At 45.5% G+C, this 19320-nt stretch overlaps 1 protein-coding gene across 1 annotated transcript in view; it reads right to left on the reverse strand.

Annotated features, from left to right (window-relative positions):
* Nucleotides 1-420: 420 nt before the first annotated feature.
* Nucleotides 421-19320, reverse strand: part of si:ch211-246m6.5 (von Willebrand factor D and EGF domain-containing protein) — an 88187-nt gene continuing 69287 nt past the window's right edge. The window contains exons 21-32 of the mRNA XM_064309799.1: nucleotides 15419-15583; nucleotides 12705-13787; nucleotides 10510-10605; nucleotides 10310-10405; nucleotides 8787-8882; nucleotides 8571-8666; nucleotides 7453-7548; nucleotides 6720-6815; nucleotides 6135-6230; nucleotides 3437-3532; nucleotides 2122-2219; nucleotides 421-676 (exon numbers count right to left, since the gene is read on the reverse strand). Of these exons, the coding sequence (XP_064165869.1) occupies nucleotides 656-676; nucleotides 2122-2219; nucleotides 3437-3532; nucleotides 6135-6230; nucleotides 6720-6815; nucleotides 7453-7548; nucleotides 8571-8666; nucleotides 8787-8882; nucleotides 10310-10405; nucleotides 10510-10605; nucleotides 12705-13787; nucleotides 15419-15583 (2135 nt within the window). The 3' untranslated portion in view covers nucleotides 421-655. The remainder of the gene's footprint in view (nucleotides 677-2121; nucleotides 2220-3436; nucleotides 3533-6134; nucleotides 6231-6719; nucleotides 6816-7452; nucleotides 7549-8570; nucleotides 8667-8786; nucleotides 8883-10309; nucleotides 10406-10509; nucleotides 10606-12704; nucleotides 13788-15418; nucleotides 15584-19320) is intronic.

The following is a 19320-nucleotide window of genomic DNA, read 5'->3' on the forward strand; positions in this document are numbered from 1 at the left end:
TCGGAGAAATTTATCTCTTTTACGAGAGAGCTCTTTGAGCTCCTCGGATATGGCGGAGGCGGGGTTCCATAGACTTAAAAACGGGGAAAACACCTCTAAATGTGTTAAAGGTGGGTTACTGAGATCTGATTTTCAGCCAATGAAACCTGTCCTTTAAACATGCCACAATGGCATTACAGGATGCATGTTCCTCAGGGAACATCTGATATTTGAAAACATTACACTGGTGCATTTGTAAAACGTAGCAGTTGAACAGTCCTGATTGAATCAGAAGTGTCTGTATTAAAATAAACCTTCACTCTAATCTACTCTCCTGTGCCAAAGATGAAGAACTACAAAATGTGTAGTCCAAGTGTAGATCATATCCAAGGAACCTTCAGTGAAATGTCCCAGTGTGAACAAACAGACAAAAATCACACATTAACATAGAAAAACAGCTTTATATAAGACCAATACAAAACATTATATTATACCCTTATGTATAAATTATAATCTTTAAAAATATATATTACAATTGATGTACAGGATGAGGAGGAGGAGAGGGCGATGCCCCCAGGGGAACGGGGGTGCGGGGCAGTGGACGGTGCGGTGGGCGGGGCAGGGGACGGTGCAGCAGGGGGGTGTCCTCAGTGCATGGCCTCCCAGGGGCCCAAATTCAGCCTCGTCTGATGGGGAGCTGGGACACAAGGAGCAAACAGAGAGAAGCTTACAGGCGAACAGAGCAGCCCCCGACAGACACGCTACGAAGCCCAATCACAGGGCCTTACCAGGCCCTCCGTTTAGTCCTGCTTTAAACAGGCCACTGACCCTAACCCCCATCGCGGCTTAGCCCACTCCTTTCAAACACTCACTCCTCCAGTGTGAAATGTGCACCAGGTCGTAATCCGAATGGGCACTGGTCTAATTTCGGATGATTTGCCTACGCCTGGCACCGGCTTTCAGAAGAACGGCATTACTGAGAGTACACACGGCTGCTACAGCCCAACAGCCTGAGCAGCAAGAGAACCGCACTGAAAAGCTGCTGGAGGACAATGTGTGAATGATACGGCCTTCCTCATCCGTTCACGTGTGTGATGGCAGGAGAAACTTGAGAAAGAGCAGCGCTCAAACAAAAATGACATTTTTTAAAAAGTTTGTAATGAAATACCGAGAGATCCCACATATAAAACAGGTAAAACTATGCATGTCCTGGATCATAAACTCTTTGCCCACAAGTTAGCAAAACCTGAAGGGGATATGCAGAACTACTACTTAAAAAGTAAACTGTGTAATCTGGTGTCCCTTAGTGTTTCCAAATCTATCCACAATATCTAAATTATGCATTGCTCTAAATCATAAAATAATCATATATTTCACGACAAATCAACTTTTTTTTATGCATTAAACTTTTACATCATTTTCAAATGGGAATTACTATATTACCATCAGTATAGGTGTCTAAGATATCTAGGGGTCCAAAAACTTAAAAAATCTAAAACCTTTACAATAAAGAATAAAATGTTTTTTGTCCATTAAAAAGCATATACATGTTTGTGGCTTACAATGGTTTAAGATGAAACATTGATGTCACATTGAAAAAAAATGCAAAAACACTGTGGCATACTGTGGTAAACATACCTAATTATGTAAATATTCACTCTTGTACTCTGCAGTATGTAATCTTTTGTTGCATGGTGATGGGATGACATTTTACAAATGTTACTATTTAAGATCACTCCAAGGGAAATTTAACATTCATCTAGCACATATCAGCACACAGTACATTTGAACAAGTATTTTCCATGCCCTAAGTGACAAGTATAGCCCATGGAGATCCTAATACCCTACATTATGTGCAACAGGATTGCAATAAAATAACATTCCACCATCAGAAAAATGTTGGCAATCACATTTGTAAGGGAGTAACCCGTACACAATGCCCATTTTTCATTACTTCACTGGGTGGCTGCCTTAGACATTTTTCACTATATTTGCTAAAATGTTTTCTTGAAACTGCTTGCCAATTTAAGCAATCACTGAAAATAACATCCAAAACAGAGTTGGCAAAGAAAATGTATAATGCTTGCATTTACCTGCAAGTTATATGTAAGGTCATATTTTAGGGAGGAAGCCATCGTTTACCTTTCTGTCACAGAGAGCCCCGGAATACCCGCTCCGACAGGCGCACACGTTCGGTCGGACACAGCGGCTCCCAAACAGACACCTCTGCTCGCAGATCGCTGCGGAGACAACCCGCCAATTTACGCGCCAGCCAGGCCCGGGAATCACCCCCAGCGAGGGCACAGCTAGCAACAAACACACCTGCGGCTGATCTTCGCCTGTATGCACATGGGTCTGAATACAACCAACCTGTCCTCAACTCTCACTCACAACTCTGAGTGCCAGTCCTCCTCACTGAGTTTTAGAACTCAGAAATCACCAAGGTTGACGCGCTAAACTGTGAATGTCAAGAAATAAATTAACGAGTGAAATTTAAGGACGCGCTTGGCTGAATCCAGGACAGAGAGGAGTAAACAACAGGGGTTTCTATGCTTCATTCCTGACAGTATAGCTTCTGCAGTGTACATCACCTTACATTGCGACCCCTGCACCAAACACAGTTTAGACACTGAATGATTTCAGGGCAGGAGAGTGTGTTCCTGAGTTTAGCCTGAAATAGCTCCATTATATACTGGTCTGAATACCACTGCGCCAATCTCATCTGCTTGTTGGAAATGAACATTTTATGGCTGTACACGCTGAGATTTACTAATGGCCATTGCTGGCAGTGCAGAGGGGGTACAAATGGAATTATAAATAAATCAATTCATTAATTAATGATGACAATAAATCACCTTTACAGCCAGTCACAAATTTAGCCGGTAGTAAAATAGTAATATGACATCCTAATTAAAGTGAAAATGTGACTGTCCATAATTTCTAATGCAGGGTCGTGATTTACCTCATTCTACAATGTGGCAAGCACTTTATATATTAGCAGATATCATGAACTTCATGGTGACAAAGACATATACTGTATATATTATAGACTTGCTAGCAGAGAATATTTTAATACAGATACTGCATTCAGATGGCAGTAGTGGAGGCACACAGAGCAGTTTAGATTTGTTCAGACCACAGTGGAGAAAGAAACAGTACTATAAACACTGTCCTGTGTTGGTAAAGGTTATAAACACTGCGTAGGGTTGGGACTTGGTAAAGGTTATAAACACTGTCCTGGTTGGGGACATGGTAAAGGTTATAAACAGTCATGGGTTTAGACTTGGTAAAGGTTATAAACAGTCCTGGGTTTAGACTTAATAAAGGTTATAAACACTGTGCTGGGTTGGGACTTGGTAAAGGTTATAAACACTGTCCTGGTTTGGGACTTGGTAAAGGTTACAAGGTGTGTCCCCTGAGGATTGTAATGGGGGAACAAGCATGCCCAGGTACTTACGGACTTGGCATAGCATGCCCTGCCACCCGGGGCCACAGTGGCAGGTATTTGGCCCCACACACTCTCCTCCATTCAGACACTTCTGCAGACAGGTGGCTGTAATCAAAAGCAAAACAGGTCAGGGAAGCCTACTATCAAAACAGCCTTTTGTCCCTCTGATATTTGATATTAGTCAAAGGGCTGGGTCACTAACTTCAGCAATATTTAACGGACAGTAAAGATTTATATTCTGAAGATTTCTATTCTTTTCTAAAAATGACTGCACTCAGTCAAAACTACCCTCAGCGTGTTGAGTGGTATCAGCCAGTGAAAATGCTTTTGACAGCTCAGATGGTGGAATTAACACAGAAATTGGCAGCAACGGTCTGAACTTTTGATCTGTGCAGCTAAAGCATCTGTTTGGATACCCGTCGAATGAAAGGACAAAGAAAACAAAGCAGACCTTTCTGTAAAAGCCAAACTGACCGCTGAGTTGGCAACAAGCACATCTAAGGCAGTTAATCAAACAGCCACATTCAGGGAGAAAAAAAACAAATGGAGGAGATCATTTTTTAAATGGACAGAGACAACATGCCATTTATAAATCCACCAGAGCCTAGGTATTCAAACTCAGTTCTGGGGACCCACAGTGTATGCTGGTTTGCCCTCCAACCACAATTGCGATCCCAGAATTTTAACAAGCTGTTAACTTTTCATAATTAGGTGCTTTTCATGTTTATAGGGATTATTTACCCTCTTAGGCTGCATTATGTCAGAAATAGCTATGCATGTTATGAAGAATAAAAGGCCCAAGTGCACACTGTGCATAGCAACTACATAAATTATTAAACAGATCAAGTTAAAGACTGAGGTGAATCAGTAGGCTCCTAATTGGTGAAAATGTGGACACATGGCCACTAAAACTGACCATTTGGTAGATTATGAAGAATTCAAAGACAGAGCAAATGATAATGAGCCAAATCTGCACTGTGAAAAAAAAGACGTGTTCAACAACCTAATTAGGAGCCTATTGAGTCCCCTCAGTCCTGAATTTGATCAGTTTAAAAATTTTGTTGCCTCTTTTAATGCGGTTGTTTGCAATATACAATATCACAGCGTGAACATGGGATTCTATTCTTAATAGCATTCATAGCTATTTCTGACATAATGTGGATTAAGAAGGTAAATAATCCTTCTAAACACGAAAATCACCCACTAAAGAAAAATGAACAGCTAGTTAAAATTCTGGAACTGCAACTGCGGTTGGAACAAAACATACACTAGAGCTCTGCAGACAAAATGGCCATTTATGCAACCAAAATGAAATGAGGACATTACACTGTAAGTTGTCAAAAAACTGTGTGTTTTGAAAGAAGAATTGTAAGTGTGTTTAGCGTGACCTACAAGTCTGATTGCATGTATGGACAGCTATAGTTATGACTTTTGCAAGCTATCAAAAGTCAAACGAGAACTTGGGAGGCAAGGTGAGCCCACAGCTTTTCACAACACGACATTCAAATTTTATTGCTTTCTGCATTCAAATTATTTATTCTTATACCTGAGTTTAAAAAAAGTGATATTATTTACATGTTGTCCATTAGTCGACACAAAGGAACGTGTAACTATAATTTCCTTTCTGTAACAGGTGCTCTCAGTTAATTCAGAGCCAAGCACTGATTTTAGAAAAAATAAACCCAGAAACAGAGAAATCAGAGACGGGTTACCCAGTTCTGGCACCCTGTTAGGCACCATTAAAAACCTGATCAAATATGAAGAAAGCATAATAAATATCTGCTTTGTAACAGACATCACAAACTGTAAGTTACAAATATATTTGATGAATCATTGCTTAACACATTCACATTTATTACTGAATTACTGTGGAATACCATAAAAACCAACCCTTATTTAACTTGCATTATCTGTAGTATACCCATATTTCTATGTCTGAAGATATATTTTTACGCAAATACGCCAGTACTGTGGATAGTGGAAACTGGTATGCGTTTTTTAGCTTTGGGTTTAGGACAGGTGCATCGGAGGATGTGAGATGCAGCTCGTCATCTGCTGCCAGAAGTATAAACTATGCCGTTACCTTCCCAGAATGCATTGGGAGCAGAACCAGCACTCTGAGCTCTAGTCCTGGCGGTTAAAGTGAAAGTGCTGTCTGAGGGTGTGAACTGCTGACCAGCTGGCCGTTTGGCATTCCCTGCAAACGGGTGTTTTTAGCGAGGGTGAGGGTGCTAGCGAGGGTGAGGACGCTAGCGAGGGTGAGGAAGCTAGCGAGGGTGAGGACGCTAGCGAGGGTGAGGAAGCTAGCGAGGGTGAGGGTGCTAGCGAGGGTGAGGACGCTAGCGAGGGTGAGGAAGCTAGCGATGGTGAGATGTTTAGCGCAGGTGAGAAGTTTAGCGAGGGTAGAAAACCTGGTGGGAGACGCTAGCGAGGGTGAGGAAGCTATGCGAGGTGAGACGCTAGCGAGGGTGGGAAGGACTAGCTGGGTGTAGGAAGTGACGGAGGTGAGGAGCGCTGGGGAGGACGCCTAGCCAGGGTGAGAGAACAGCTGAGTAGTGGTGGTTAAAGTGAGTGCGTGGAGTGAGAAGCTAGCGAGAGTGAGGAAGCTATCGAAGGAGAGGAAGCTAGTGAGGGTGAGGAAGCTAGTGAGGGTGAGGGTGCTAGCGAGGGTGAGGAGGCTAGCGCGGTTCGCGGGGACCATACTCACGCTTGTCGCAGCGTTTGCCTCTCCAGCCGGACGGACAGTCACACACGTCAGGGCCGATGCACCTCCCTTCATTCATGCACATGGGCTCACACACACCTGCCAACACCAGCACAGGAGTACATTACACCTGCAGCCTGCACCGTAGTGTGTGGATGTCTATGGTAAATCAGTGGATGTCTATAGTAAATGGTCGGATGTCTATGGTAAATGGGTGGATGTCTATGGTAAATGGTTGTGAAAGCATCCATGGTTAGTGACTGATGATGAGAAAATTTCCATGCTGCCTTACCTCCCATTTAAACCCCATGTTTAAAATCTGCATATCTCCCATTTATTGTTAGCAATTGATATTTCAGGCCGACTGCGACCCCGGGCATTTCCTGTCTAAACTACAGGTGACCCCAGGCCATATGCAGTTTTCAGCACAGGGGAGCATGCTCACGTCCCTGGGCCCTGTCTCTCTGCCAGCTGCTTCTCTCCCCTATGTGGCTCAGTTTACAGCACGCTGCGCGTTCGCTGCCCGATGAGGGGTGGGGTCTCCCCCCACGGGCGCATGGGGGGGCATGTGGCGGGTGAGGTACTCACTCCTCTCACAGCGCCCCCCGGTGTAGCCTTCAGGGCAGGAGCACACGTTGCTACGGATACAATGGCCCCCATTCTTGCAGGGGGGGTTGCAGACGGCTGAAAAAAAAAACAAAACAACAAAATTGATAGTGGTCAGTCACACAAGGCCTGCGATGTGTGTGTGTGAGTACGTGTTTGAGCATTTGTGCGGGTGTGTGTGTGTGTGTGTGTGTGTGTGTGTGTGTGTGTGTGGGAGGGGAGGTGCATGGAACGCTGTACTATCAGAAGAAAGGAAGGAGTTACTCTGAGGAGTTACTTTAGGGTAAATTCCTCCGCAGCCAGACGTATTGGCAACATGCCAAACACCTGAGGAATTCTCAGAGATCAAATGATCCAGACTCAGCCAATCAATCAAGATTTTCTCTTGTGTCAAAATGTTTTGTTTCACAAGCCCTTTAAACGAGGAGATAATCACCCTAATGACTCTCTGTCTCGTATTTATTTTAATAAAACCGTAAAATGGAGCCAATGCACAGCTGGTTTGTAGTAGAGTTCGGCGTGTGTACGTGTGTTTACTGGAGATGATGATGTCACGCCCTCAGGAGTCATGGTAACGGCTCCATTAGCGCGCCTGTCTGAGCGAGAGGGTTTTTTCTGAACTCAGCGTGATAACCGTGTCTTGTTGCCGTGGTTTGTGAAGGTCGAGTGGTTTGATCGCAGCGCAGCCTACGACGGGCCCGGGCACACAGCCTACCGTTCTGACACTGGGACCCGTAGAACCCCCGGGGGCACACACACGCGTTCGGACGATGGCACACGCCTCCGTTCAGACAGACGGGACCGCACAGGGCTACGGAGAGACCACACGGGACACCGATCACCGGTCAATGCACGGTCGCAATGCACAGTCGCAATGGCACGGTCACAAGGTTCCTGGAGAAAGGTCTGGATTCTGGGCTAACATTAGTCATTAACTGATTTAAAACAAAACAGATTTTATGTTCCCAAACAGTCATCTCTGAACTGGCCAAACTATATTTTTGAATAAAATGAACACATTTGTATGTCATAGTTAAGGACAAAAATGGATTGAATCCAAGCCATAGGTTATCCACTTGAAAAACAAATAGATAACGAGCTAGCTGAAATAAAAGAAAAATAAGGAAATAAATCTTTTAATTATACAATGTCAAGGACTCTGGCTAATGACAATAATATATCATAATTTTAAAGTAACGATACATCTCTCTGCCTGAACTGCCTATTTTACCAGCTAGTTAAACTACCGCTGACAGTAACATGGTCAACCCATGTTATCATTTGCTCTGTTACATCCCTTATAACAATGACACCGGGCTGGCCAGTGGAGGATGGGCTCCCCTTCTACAGCCAACATTTGAGATTTCTGCCAATTGGGGAGTTTTTTCTCATTACCATTTGAGCGTATTTCTTCACTCTGGGGGGTTTTGCTCGCTTTTTGGAGATTCAGACCTGGTTTTTTGTCCAATTTTCTTTTGTATTTGAAATGTAAAGCATCTTTGTGACAGTGTCTCTTTAAAAAGCGCTAGACAAATTGAATTGAACTGACAATCACTGCATGGCCTGATAGACACATACACAGAGATACACGCATCCACACACATACACACGCACACACCCACGCACACACACACATACACACACAAGCACACGAACACACACACCTACACGCAAGCATACACACCCACACACACGCATAGCCACACACACACACACACCCACACACACGCACAGCCACACACACGCATAGCCACACACACACACACACATCCACACACAAGCGCATTAGCGCTTTGCTAATATGAATGCAGATTACGGCCCGCGGTTCCCTACCTGTCTCGCAGGATGGCCCGGTCCAGCCCACCTGGCACCTGCACTCATCGGGAGAGGCGCACTGGCCCCCGTTCTGACAGTGCCTGTTACACACCACTGGGGAGAGGGGACAGGTGCGCTCCCATTAGGACAGGCTCGCCCAGCGGAGGCGAACAGAACCCGAAGCCGAATGAGCGGGACGGTCCCGTGGGGGGGGGGGGGGGGGGGGGCACTTACTGGTCTCGCATCGGGGCCCGACGAAGCCGTAGGGACAGGAGCAGGTGTCCCGGCCCACGCAGGTGCCCCCGTGCTCACAGGGAGAGCTGCACAGCGCTGGGGGGGGCGGGGACATAACACAACGCGCTGAGCCTCAAAAACACGCGCAGGCTACAGGACCCCACACGGGTACTTTCCTCCTGCCTGATTTCCTCTATTATTGCACATTTATCACACTGAATGTTTCCAGAGCTTTAGATAAAAGTGTGATATTAGAGAAGGTAAACGGAGTAAACACCAAACACATTTTTTAAATTATTATTTCATTTATAATTAAAAAAAGTCATCAAACATCCATATCACCCATGTGAAAAAGTAATTTATTTACTCAATCAACCAATAAATCAAATTTAATCGATAATTAGATTCATTATAGATGATTGAACACAGGCTTGATTGCAGCCAGCCCTGTAGAATCTGAACCTCACTCATACTGAACCTTACCATCAGAGTGAAGTAGTCACCACCAAGCTTCTACAAGCAGGTACTACAGTCACCCTTACAGAACACAGGGCTCTGCACAGGTACTACAGTCACAAACCCTTACAGAACACAGGGCCCTGCACAGGTACTATAGTCACAAATGCTTACAGAACACAGGCCTGTGCACAGGTACTATAGTCACAAACCCTTACAGAACACAGGCCCTGCACAGGTACTACAGTCACAAATGCTTACAGAACACAGAGCCCTGCACAGGTACTACAGTTACAAATCCTTACAGAACACAGGGCTCTGCACAGGTACTACAGTCACAAACCCTTACAGAACACAGGGCCCTGCACAGGTACTACAGTCACAAACCCTTACATAAAACAGGGAACCTGCACAGGTACTACAGTCACAAACCTTTACAGAACACAGGCCCTGCAAAGGTACTACAGTCACAAACCCTTACAGAACACAGGGCCCTGCACAGGTACTACAGTCACAAACCCTTATAAAAAAGCACATGTCATCATTGACACTGGTGTACAGTGGAGCTCAATCGCTCAACCACCCTTCAATCCCACTGGGCAATGGTGTCCATGCTATAGAGGGTGGAGCATCTTATGTTATTCTGCTACGCTCTTTGGTGCAGCTCCAGTCAGGCTGTGCTGCAGGTACACCCCTGGCACTGAAGCTGTCACTCACACTCTGTCTCTCTTTCCTGTGACTCCACCTCCACCCGCCATTCAGTCCCTCAGGGTCATGTGATTCTCTAGCCTCTCAGTCAAAATTTCTCCTTAACTCTGTTTTACAATTACATGCGAGCGTTCATTTCATTCTTCACAAAAACAAGTTTGGCAAATTAATTTCTCTGATTGCCAAACTCGCCAAACCGCGTCTATGAAGAATGAAATCAACTCTGGCTTTTAATCACAAGTCAAAGTTAAGGATGAATGCTGATTGGATACAGGCCTCTGTCTCGTGAGGGTGCCTGTGAGCGGGGGCTGTCCTGGTGACGTGGCGTTTGGAGGCGGAGCTTGCGGAGGGGGGGTTACCGGTTTGGCAGCTCTCTCCATGGAAGCCTGCCCTGCAGTGGCACACGCCCGGGGCGATGCACTGCCCGCCGTTCTGGCAGCCCGGGTCGCAGATGGCTGAAAAGGGGGGGGGAGAAATGAGGCGGCACGTTTGGCGGGTGACCTGGAGCTGGTAAAGTGAAGTGAAGGTGCAGGAAGTGATGTCACCGAACGTGCATTACCGAGGTGACAGCTGTGGCCCGTGTATCCCGCTTTGCAGCGACACGTGTTGGGGGCCGCACACTCCATGTTCCGTCCGCACGGGCGCCTGCACACGGCTGCGGGATCAAACCACAGAAACGACCGGAAACAATGAAAAGGGATGCCAGCGACCTCTGACCTCTGCCTTCTCAGCTCATGTCTTTTTACTATTCCCTACAAGTGCTGAAAACCTGCGATTCATCGTTACTACATGCCAACGCCTTTTGGGAGTTACTCAGCGCGCTCCTGGGGTTCGCTTCACCAAAGCTGCCTCTGTGAGATGCGACAGATTTCTCCCACTCTTTTTTGAGTGCTTCACGTAGGAAACGCAATTACAGGCCACGGTTGCAAAGCACGTTCATGTAGGAAATCAGTAAACTGGCTGTAGCTCGTCCGCCTTCCTCGTTTTGGTTTTGTATTGTACTTCTACTGAACAGCAGTGCTCCTCTACTCTACGTGGGCTGGCCACGGGTGTCAGGAGCCAAGGTATCAAAGGCTATCTGTCGGATGGAAAAATTTGTCTTTGGGTCATTTTAAATTTGAATTATACGGCTACAATGTAATATCATTTTAACAATTTATTTCATTTGAACTATTAGGTCTCCCCAGTATACCTAATACAGCCTACACTAAACCTACCCACTGTCACATGGAAGCCATCCATCGGTAAAAATATGCTTGATGTATTAAAGTAGCCCATAGCCTAAAAAACTAAACACTTATGTACTACTTTTTTGTAAGGAAATCCTTGAAGCAAGCCTGGTAAGGCTATGTTCCTGCTAGTGTTTGACTGAAGTTCTCTGTAAAGAAGGTCTCATAAATGTAATATGTCATGCTGTGGAAATCCATATCATTCGATCAATTCATTATCTCTGATTATAAGATCATAGACGATTCTTTCTGTAGCCTGCTTCCCTCTCCACACAGTCAGAGGAAATGCCATATTTGTGAGGAAATAAAACTGATTGCAAGTGAGGCCTGTAGTCGTCACTATTTTAGTTGCCGTTCGCAAGAGACACATCTTCAGGAGACACGTAATCTTTTTGACAAGATATCACGATGAAAATCCTCGCAAACCGCTTTTGTGAAACGAGCCCCAGGAACAGAAGATGAGCTCCACGATAGCACGGTGGGCCAAGGAGAATCTTTAACAGCCTCTGTAGAGTTCCACAGGCGAAGCAGCGCTTTCTCATTCAGTGATAAAGAACTGCACAATCCCTCATTTGTAATCACTCCTGGTACCTGATCATTTATAAAGTCCGGCCCATCCAGTGACATTGGCCTAAAAGGTCAGCTAACCTTTTACAGTGTTCAAGCTCAAAGCCGATAGGTGTTCAGTCATACTGAGCAAATTATCATCCCAAACATTTTCTGTGTCCCCTGTAGGGGACATGAGTCTTTGGTCTGAATCTCAAGAACCATATATTCTACTGAAACATACACTAGCCAGGGGCATTCAGTAAAAATAAAATATATAAATATTTTGAAAATAATTAATTGCACTGTCATCTATGACAAAAGCCAAGCACCTGTGGGACTGCTGTCAGTTAACTGCAGTCAGTACCCGCTCTCAATACCCACTGTCAGTTAACTGCAGTCAGTACCTGCTCTCAGTACCCACTGTCAGTTACCTGCGGTCAGTACCTGCTGTGAGTATCCACTGTCAGTTAGCTGTGGTCGGTACCCATTGTCAGTTAACTGCGGTCAGTACCTGCTGTCACTTCAGTATGTTGTACATCACGCGTACAATGCCTATTACACGTGTTCCCTAAAACTGCATTTCTACCTGCCCACGGACCGCCTTCCACCTCCCAGCCCGCAGTTTTCTGAATAACAGCAGCTCACTTCTGAGCCAAAATAGGTTTATCCCCTCCCGTAGATTTTCAGTTTGCATTTTTATTGGCTTTTTAATCCAGTAAAAAGTACTTTTACTTAGGCTGAGGACCGTTATTATCATTGCGTGTTTAACAGTTGTGTACAAAATGAAGCAGAATGTGTTGAACTATTCAAGTATTGCACATTCTATCTCAAATTCTAATAGTACCAATTATACGAACACTGTCCACAGTTTTAATGATAATGAGTGCGTTTGGAATTGACATGAGACTCCTGTAAACGTTGAGGCTGTATCAGTAAGGGTTCTGTTGCGTGTGCAGGCTGTTTGGGGACACTGTACCTCTGCAGCTCCGCCCATCGCCGATGTACCCGGGGGGGCAGCGGCCACAGCTGAAGCCAGTCTCGCCGCGGGGTGAACAGGGGACCCCCGGGAAGCAGGGCATGTGGGCGCAGGTGAGGATCGTTTCCACGGAGACCAGAGCATCGCTGACCCGCGGGATGTAGGGGGAGGGCAGGGAAGGGGCGGAGCTAAAGGCTGAGCCGGAGACCCTCCTCATGGGCGTGGTGTAAGAGTGAGGGTAGGGGTAGGGGAAGGGCCGCACAGGGAGCGGGTCAGAGGGTCCGTCCTCGTCCCCGTCCGCAGAGAACTCGGATTCGGCGAGGGTGTGGGACGAGATGGTGTGGGACAGGATGGGGTGGGATGAGACAGAGTGGGACAGGATGGCATGGGATGGGACGGCGTGGGATGGGACAGGGTGGGATGAGACAGGGTGGGACGGGACAGGGTGAGACGGGACGAGGTGGGAGGAGACAGTGTGGGACTGGGAAGTGTGGGATGGGACAGATTGGGATGGGACATCGTGGGACTGGGCGGGGTGGGACGGGACGGTGTGGGATGGGACAGGGTGGGAGGAGACAGCGTGGGACAGGACGGGGTGGGAGGAGAGCGTGTGAGCCGCCACCAGGGCGAAGTTCAGCGGGACATCCGTTCTGGGAGGAGCCTGTGGCTCGTCGTCGCTCTGCTGTTTCCTCGTGGGCTGTCCGCCTGTGGTGGCGTGTCTTGTGAATGCGCGAGGTGCCGTCGCCCCTGACGAGGCGCTCGGGGCGGGGGTCTGAGCAGAGGGGTACGCCTCCTCAGGTGCTTTCCTCCTCACCGTCCCGTTAAACGGTCTGGCACTACTGACCGAGGGGGGCTGGCTGTGGCGCGCGTGGGGGCGGGGCTGGAGACGGTGGGCGGGGCTCAGAGGGTCGAGCCGCCGAGGCGGAGCCTCTCTCCTTTCGGTGACGGGTCCCACAGCGGCGTTGTGGAAGGTTCTTCCCCTGGAGGGCAGAGCGGGTAAGTGCAGCTGTGGAGCTTTGCGCAGGTTGTAGCTAACCCGCTTGCTCTTGGCTTGAGTCAGGCGGGAGGACGGAGGTGGTGCACCTGCAAAGACAGGAGTGCTGTGACAGCAGAATACGCCTAACAAACAGGAACCGTATGACAGAACAGCGTACACCTCGCAAACAGGAACCGTGTGTCAGGACAACATACACCACACAAGCAGTGACAGTGTGACAGCAGAACAGACACCTTACAAACAGGAACCGTATAACAGCATAATATACACATCAAAAACAGGAACCATGTGACTGCAGAACCAGCACCTCACAAACAGGAACCGTGTGACAGCAGAGCCAACACCTCACAAACAGGAACCGTGTGACAGCAGAGCCAACACCTCACAAACAGGAACCGTGTGACAGCAGAGCCAACGCCTCACAAACAGGAACCGTGTGACAGCAGAGCCAACACCTCACAAACAGGGAGCAGACTAATGTACGGCGCTAGATCAGACTGAGGAGATGTGTATAAAAGGAATATGCGTCATGCCAAAACAAGCAGTAGTGTGTATGTGTCTGTAAAACTACATTTAAGACTTCAGCTGACACAGAGTTTACATTCAGCACTATTTATGCAGCACTCGTTATGTACAGCACACATTACGACAATTTATTGAAGCAAGTAAGGGATAATCCACAACGAGGTGAACTGTTAGCGAAAAATAATGACTGACGTGGAGGGAAAGTACCCCCCATGTGAAGCGGAGGCATAAATTAGCATCTGCTAAACTGAAGAGATGTAATATGGATAGAAGTCACCGGTGACTACCGCTAAATCCATACGGTACACAAGGGAAAATATCTCTGTGTGCACCTGACAAAGTGGAGTGCAGGGGAGAGAGCCACGTGTGCATTCTGTACCTTACACCGCCATTACTGATGCACTACCAGATCGCAAGAGACAGCCACTCTCATTGCATGAAACAACAGAATTATTTTCCTGCTCACGAAAAATAAACAGGCCATATTTTAGTGACATTAATTCATCATCTGAAAGCCCTGTGTTGTGGACAGATACAGGGGTAGTGAGTCCCGAGAGAGAGAGAGGGAGAGATGGTGTAAACCAGAGTCTGATAACTTTACACTGAAGCAGAGATGACAAAATGGGATCCATTCATCATCCGGTTGAGAATACCATCTCGGATTAAGTGAAAAAGGAGCGGATGTCAGATTAAAAACAGACGTAACGGAAGGATAACCTCGCGGTGACATCAGATGATGTGCGCTTAGGTGCGTGCTAGATTTCCACCCGTGATATGAGTGATGCCGAAACACCTGCGGAATTCATTTTCAATTTCACTGTTTGCTACGAGTGTCTTCTCCGGGTACAGTTATCGGACGCGAGGTCAGAAAAATAACGCAGGAATTAACTTTAGACAAGATTCCCCAGGCTTCTTCAAGGCTTACTTAAGAAGACTATCAGGGCCTAGCGATTGGATCTTCTTCAGGCATCTACCTTGTTAAAAACTGAGCACCAGAAGTAAAGCAGACAGCAAATCAGAAAACCCAAAATGGCAACTGCCTAAATAATCACATTTTATAATTTTACATTCTTTAGAATATTTTACACTGACAGGTATATGTTAAAGTCATTACACAATTCAGGAAACAGAAGCAGAATGTGGTATGTGCGGATCTTAGGTTCACACAAAGTTACACAAAGACTGCTCTTGCCTGATTGGGACAGTTTGGTGCAGGTGTGTCCGTTGCCATGGTACCCGGGTGGGCAGCGGCCACAGACGTAGCCCAGGTAGGGAGGTCTCCGGTCGACGCACTGGACCCCGGGGAAGCAGGGTCGGCTCGCGCACTTAGCCTTCACATCCACGGGAGGGGAAGGGCCTAAGGACCGAGCAGAGCACGCTCGTTACCCTGGGAAAGGGTTTAATCCTGCAACCACTGTTGCTGCAGCAGAAACTTCACCATAATTTACACTTTAAGCATTTGTGAGTTAACATAATTCACACCGACTACAGAATCATTAAACTTTGCAAACATCTATTGTTTGTTGACGTGTCTATTTTAGGACTGTAGTAGCATTCTTTATAGTATGGATGTTCGCCACAAGAATCTGATTTGTAATATGGCTCAAGTTTGCACAAATTGACTAACATTTGTTGCTTTATTGATGTTGCACTTTCAGGCAGCTAACTAGCACATTTAGCAGAAAGGATGAAGACATTCAGAAACTGTGTTAAGAAGTCGCTTGGCTACAGCCACTCAATATTGTGCTTTCTTTTGAACCGTGATTAGGCCATGGGGTCACAGGAAGCTGTCAAAGTATTGAAAAATATTTACCATAGTGTATTAATTTATTAATTGTCAAATGTCTACACAACAAACAATGCTACTGTAGCATGGCAGAAGTGCATTTAGATGTAGCTAACAAAGAATTCACAGTAAATAAATGACAAGAGCCAATAGTACTGTCAGGCAACATAGCCGCTTCAACATCAAAGTCGTTTTAGCCTTTTCTCATGGTCCTCAGTCTGGCAGGTATGTGCATTTAGATGGACTTGAAATGGTTTGGGCTGGACTGTGCTGATTTAGTGAAATGAAATACATAAGTAATGGCTTCGGGACATGGAGAAGTTCTCATTTAAAGTGCCGCAGCCTTCCAGAGTCTCTAATTAAGACTAATGTGCTTCTGTAAAATGAGATCTGCAAATGACATTGGGACCAACGCTTCATTGCAGCAAGCGGGAGGGCACTTTAATATGTATTATATTTCGCTCACTTAGCAGATGCTCCTACACTCTTCTCTTTAATGGCGAAAGAGACCATAAGTGCATCCACCAGAGCTGCGTGAGTAACAGCAGCAGACCTGCCTAATAACAACATCAATCAAACACAAAATGTTCATTCACGCCAACCTAGGACCATAATGCAAATCAGATTCATATTAAAACCACAGAGCATGCTGTTACAATCCAAATGTTAACAAACATAGATTTTTGGGACGTTATCTGGAAATTTAGACAACTCAGAGGAGTGACATGGCAGAGGAAACAAAATAAAAGAGAAGTGAAGAGACTTAATCTTCTGAAAGTGCATTTTTATTAGGGCATCATTAAATGAACTGGAAGTAATATATAAAGAAGCAATTAATAATAATGAAATATTTAACAGAGCAACTGTGGAGGACACTGGATTTATTTTGAAAGTTACTGTCTATTACAATGGACATTTGTGCTGGACTGATGTAACCTGGAGGCTGTTAGTTAGCGTGACTCTGGAAAGATGGCAAGTTGCCGATACATTTTCATCATTAAACGTGTTTGGAAAACAAATGCTACAGTATATGTGAGGCTCACTGTTTTCGGTTTTTACCAATTTTCACCCAAAAAAAAAAAAAAAAATGAACTCAGATATTGGAGCAAATTCTCAATAAGGTCTTCAGAAAAGAATGTCTTCTTCAAAGTTCATCGTGCGAAATGACTCAGTTTTCAGGCGATGCTTGGAGCCCCAATGGAAGAAAATCTATGCATTGATGAGCAAAGTGTCATTCGGCAGAGTAGTTCAGTGAAGCGATATGCAAAAGGGAAGCCAAACCCAGGGGGCGTGAAGATCCACACCCCCTGTGGCAAAAGTGGTTTTGCCTACACTTTCCTCATCCACCAAAGTGCTATCATGGAGCTCTCCCAAGACAAGAAGAAGCAGATGGGACTAGGAGCTGCTGTGGTTCGCCAAAGCGTCCGAGATCCCCACCACAAGCGGCATTTACTTCTGCTCTCACAATCTGTCAGTGGTACTGACTGAAAAGAAAATACATGCTGCTGGAACAGGCACTGGCAATTAAAAAAAAACATCTCATGTCAGGCAAGGACATATCAAAGAAGGAGAGAGGGAGCTATGATGAAGTTGTCAGATTTTTTGACAATCGGCCAGTCCTGATGGCCTTCCACTTTGTTGGGGCTGGAGATGTGGATAAAGACTCCTCTTTATGGGAGATGGGAGAAATATGAAAGTAAATATGTGCAGGTCAGCTACCCAGAGGTGGAGAGGAAACACAATATGGCCATGGAACCAACGGATCAGTTTTGCCTGCGCAGAAACAATGATCACTGTGCAGGGTCAACTTAAAGAATAAAATGAATAAAACAACAAAACAGGAGAAAATCAGCTGTAACCTGTTTTAATAATTTCATGCCCATTGAGACATGATGTCCATTGCAGTGGATATGAACAAAGATAATAAAGACACATGGTATTATTAAAAATGTAAGCCTTATTTCCACATGGCATGGATGTCAGAATAAATGCAAAATAACTTTTTTGTCAGGTCTGAAGGGGTTAAAAAAATCACCCAAACAGTTCTGCAGTTCTGCTTTAAATTCAATTTGAAGTGAGAGAGCTAATTCCTGAGTGGATGTAATTAGCGCAAGCAGTGTTACGTTTCTAATTGTAGCCCCAGTCCGCTTAATGATGATTGAGAAATGTGGACATTTTGCTCGTTTCAGCACATTTGGTAGGCAGGAGAAGATTGTGCTGTAACAAACAAGTGGGAGGTGGCCCTCTGCAGATAAATAAATACATGAGTTACTTTTAAATAATAGATTACCAGACAAAATGAACTGGGTCCGAAGCCAGTGTAAGGTAAGTTAAGTGGAGGCGTTCCAAAGCTTCAGTCAAAACGTTGGGTGTTATATTGTACTGCTCCGTTCAACCGGACTAAAGAACAAAAAGAAAATTAGAAAGAAGATTGTTCTGTCACAGGAGGACCTCTGAAGTGACAGTGAATGAAACTTGGACCCAGGAGGGCGAAAGCGCCCCGAATCTACCTCTACCGACAATCCCGCTGGGTCAGCATTCTGCCCGCTCCAGAGATCCTCTGCAGGTCCAGCCCAATCCTGGGCAGGGGGGCGAAGAACTGGGAGAACAGCCCCAAAGGATAAACAATAGATCAGCTTTCCTGCTCGTATGTGGAGTGAAATGAGAAGGATCATTTTAAGAGACAGATGAGGTAGGAAAGCTAAATTTGCAGACTGAAGACTTATACATACATCAGAGGCTGGGTAGCTTGATAAATGAGCAACTCTCAATGCCTATAGAGTCAATATGCTGTTATTACATCCACAAAAATAAAAGCATTTTCTGCTAAAGCCAAACACGGGTCCCGTTTTTGATAGTTTCCCCTCAATTTAATCCCACAGAGTCAGCAAACCGTCCTCCGTCAGGCAGGTTTATGGCTTTAAGACTGAAATGTTGCTTTGTGTTCATTTGAATTCCCCCCACCAACACCTCCAAAAAAGATGAGAGCCAATCTGCTGGGCTGTGGACAGTGTTATTGCTACAACAGAAGTGCTATTACTATAACAGTAGTGTTATTACTACGATAGTATAGTTGTTACCACAATAACAGTGTTATTACTACAACAGTATTATGACACCAGTGGTGTTATTACGACAACAGTAGTGTTATTACTACAGTTACAACATTACTACAACAATAGTAGAGTTATTACTACAATAACAGAGTTACTACTACATAGTTGTGTTATTACTACAATAGTGGTGTTATTACTACAATAGTAGTGTTGTTACCACAATAACAGTGTTATAACTACAACAGTAGTGTT

Source organism: Anguilla rostrata, chromosome 15 (genome assembly GCF_018555375.3).
Source record: "Anguilla rostrata isolate EN2019 chromosome 15, ASM1855537v3, whole genome shotgun sequence".
Lineage (NCBI taxonomy): Eukaryota > Metazoa > Chordata > Actinopteri > Anguilliformes > Anguillidae > Anguilla > Anguilla rostrata.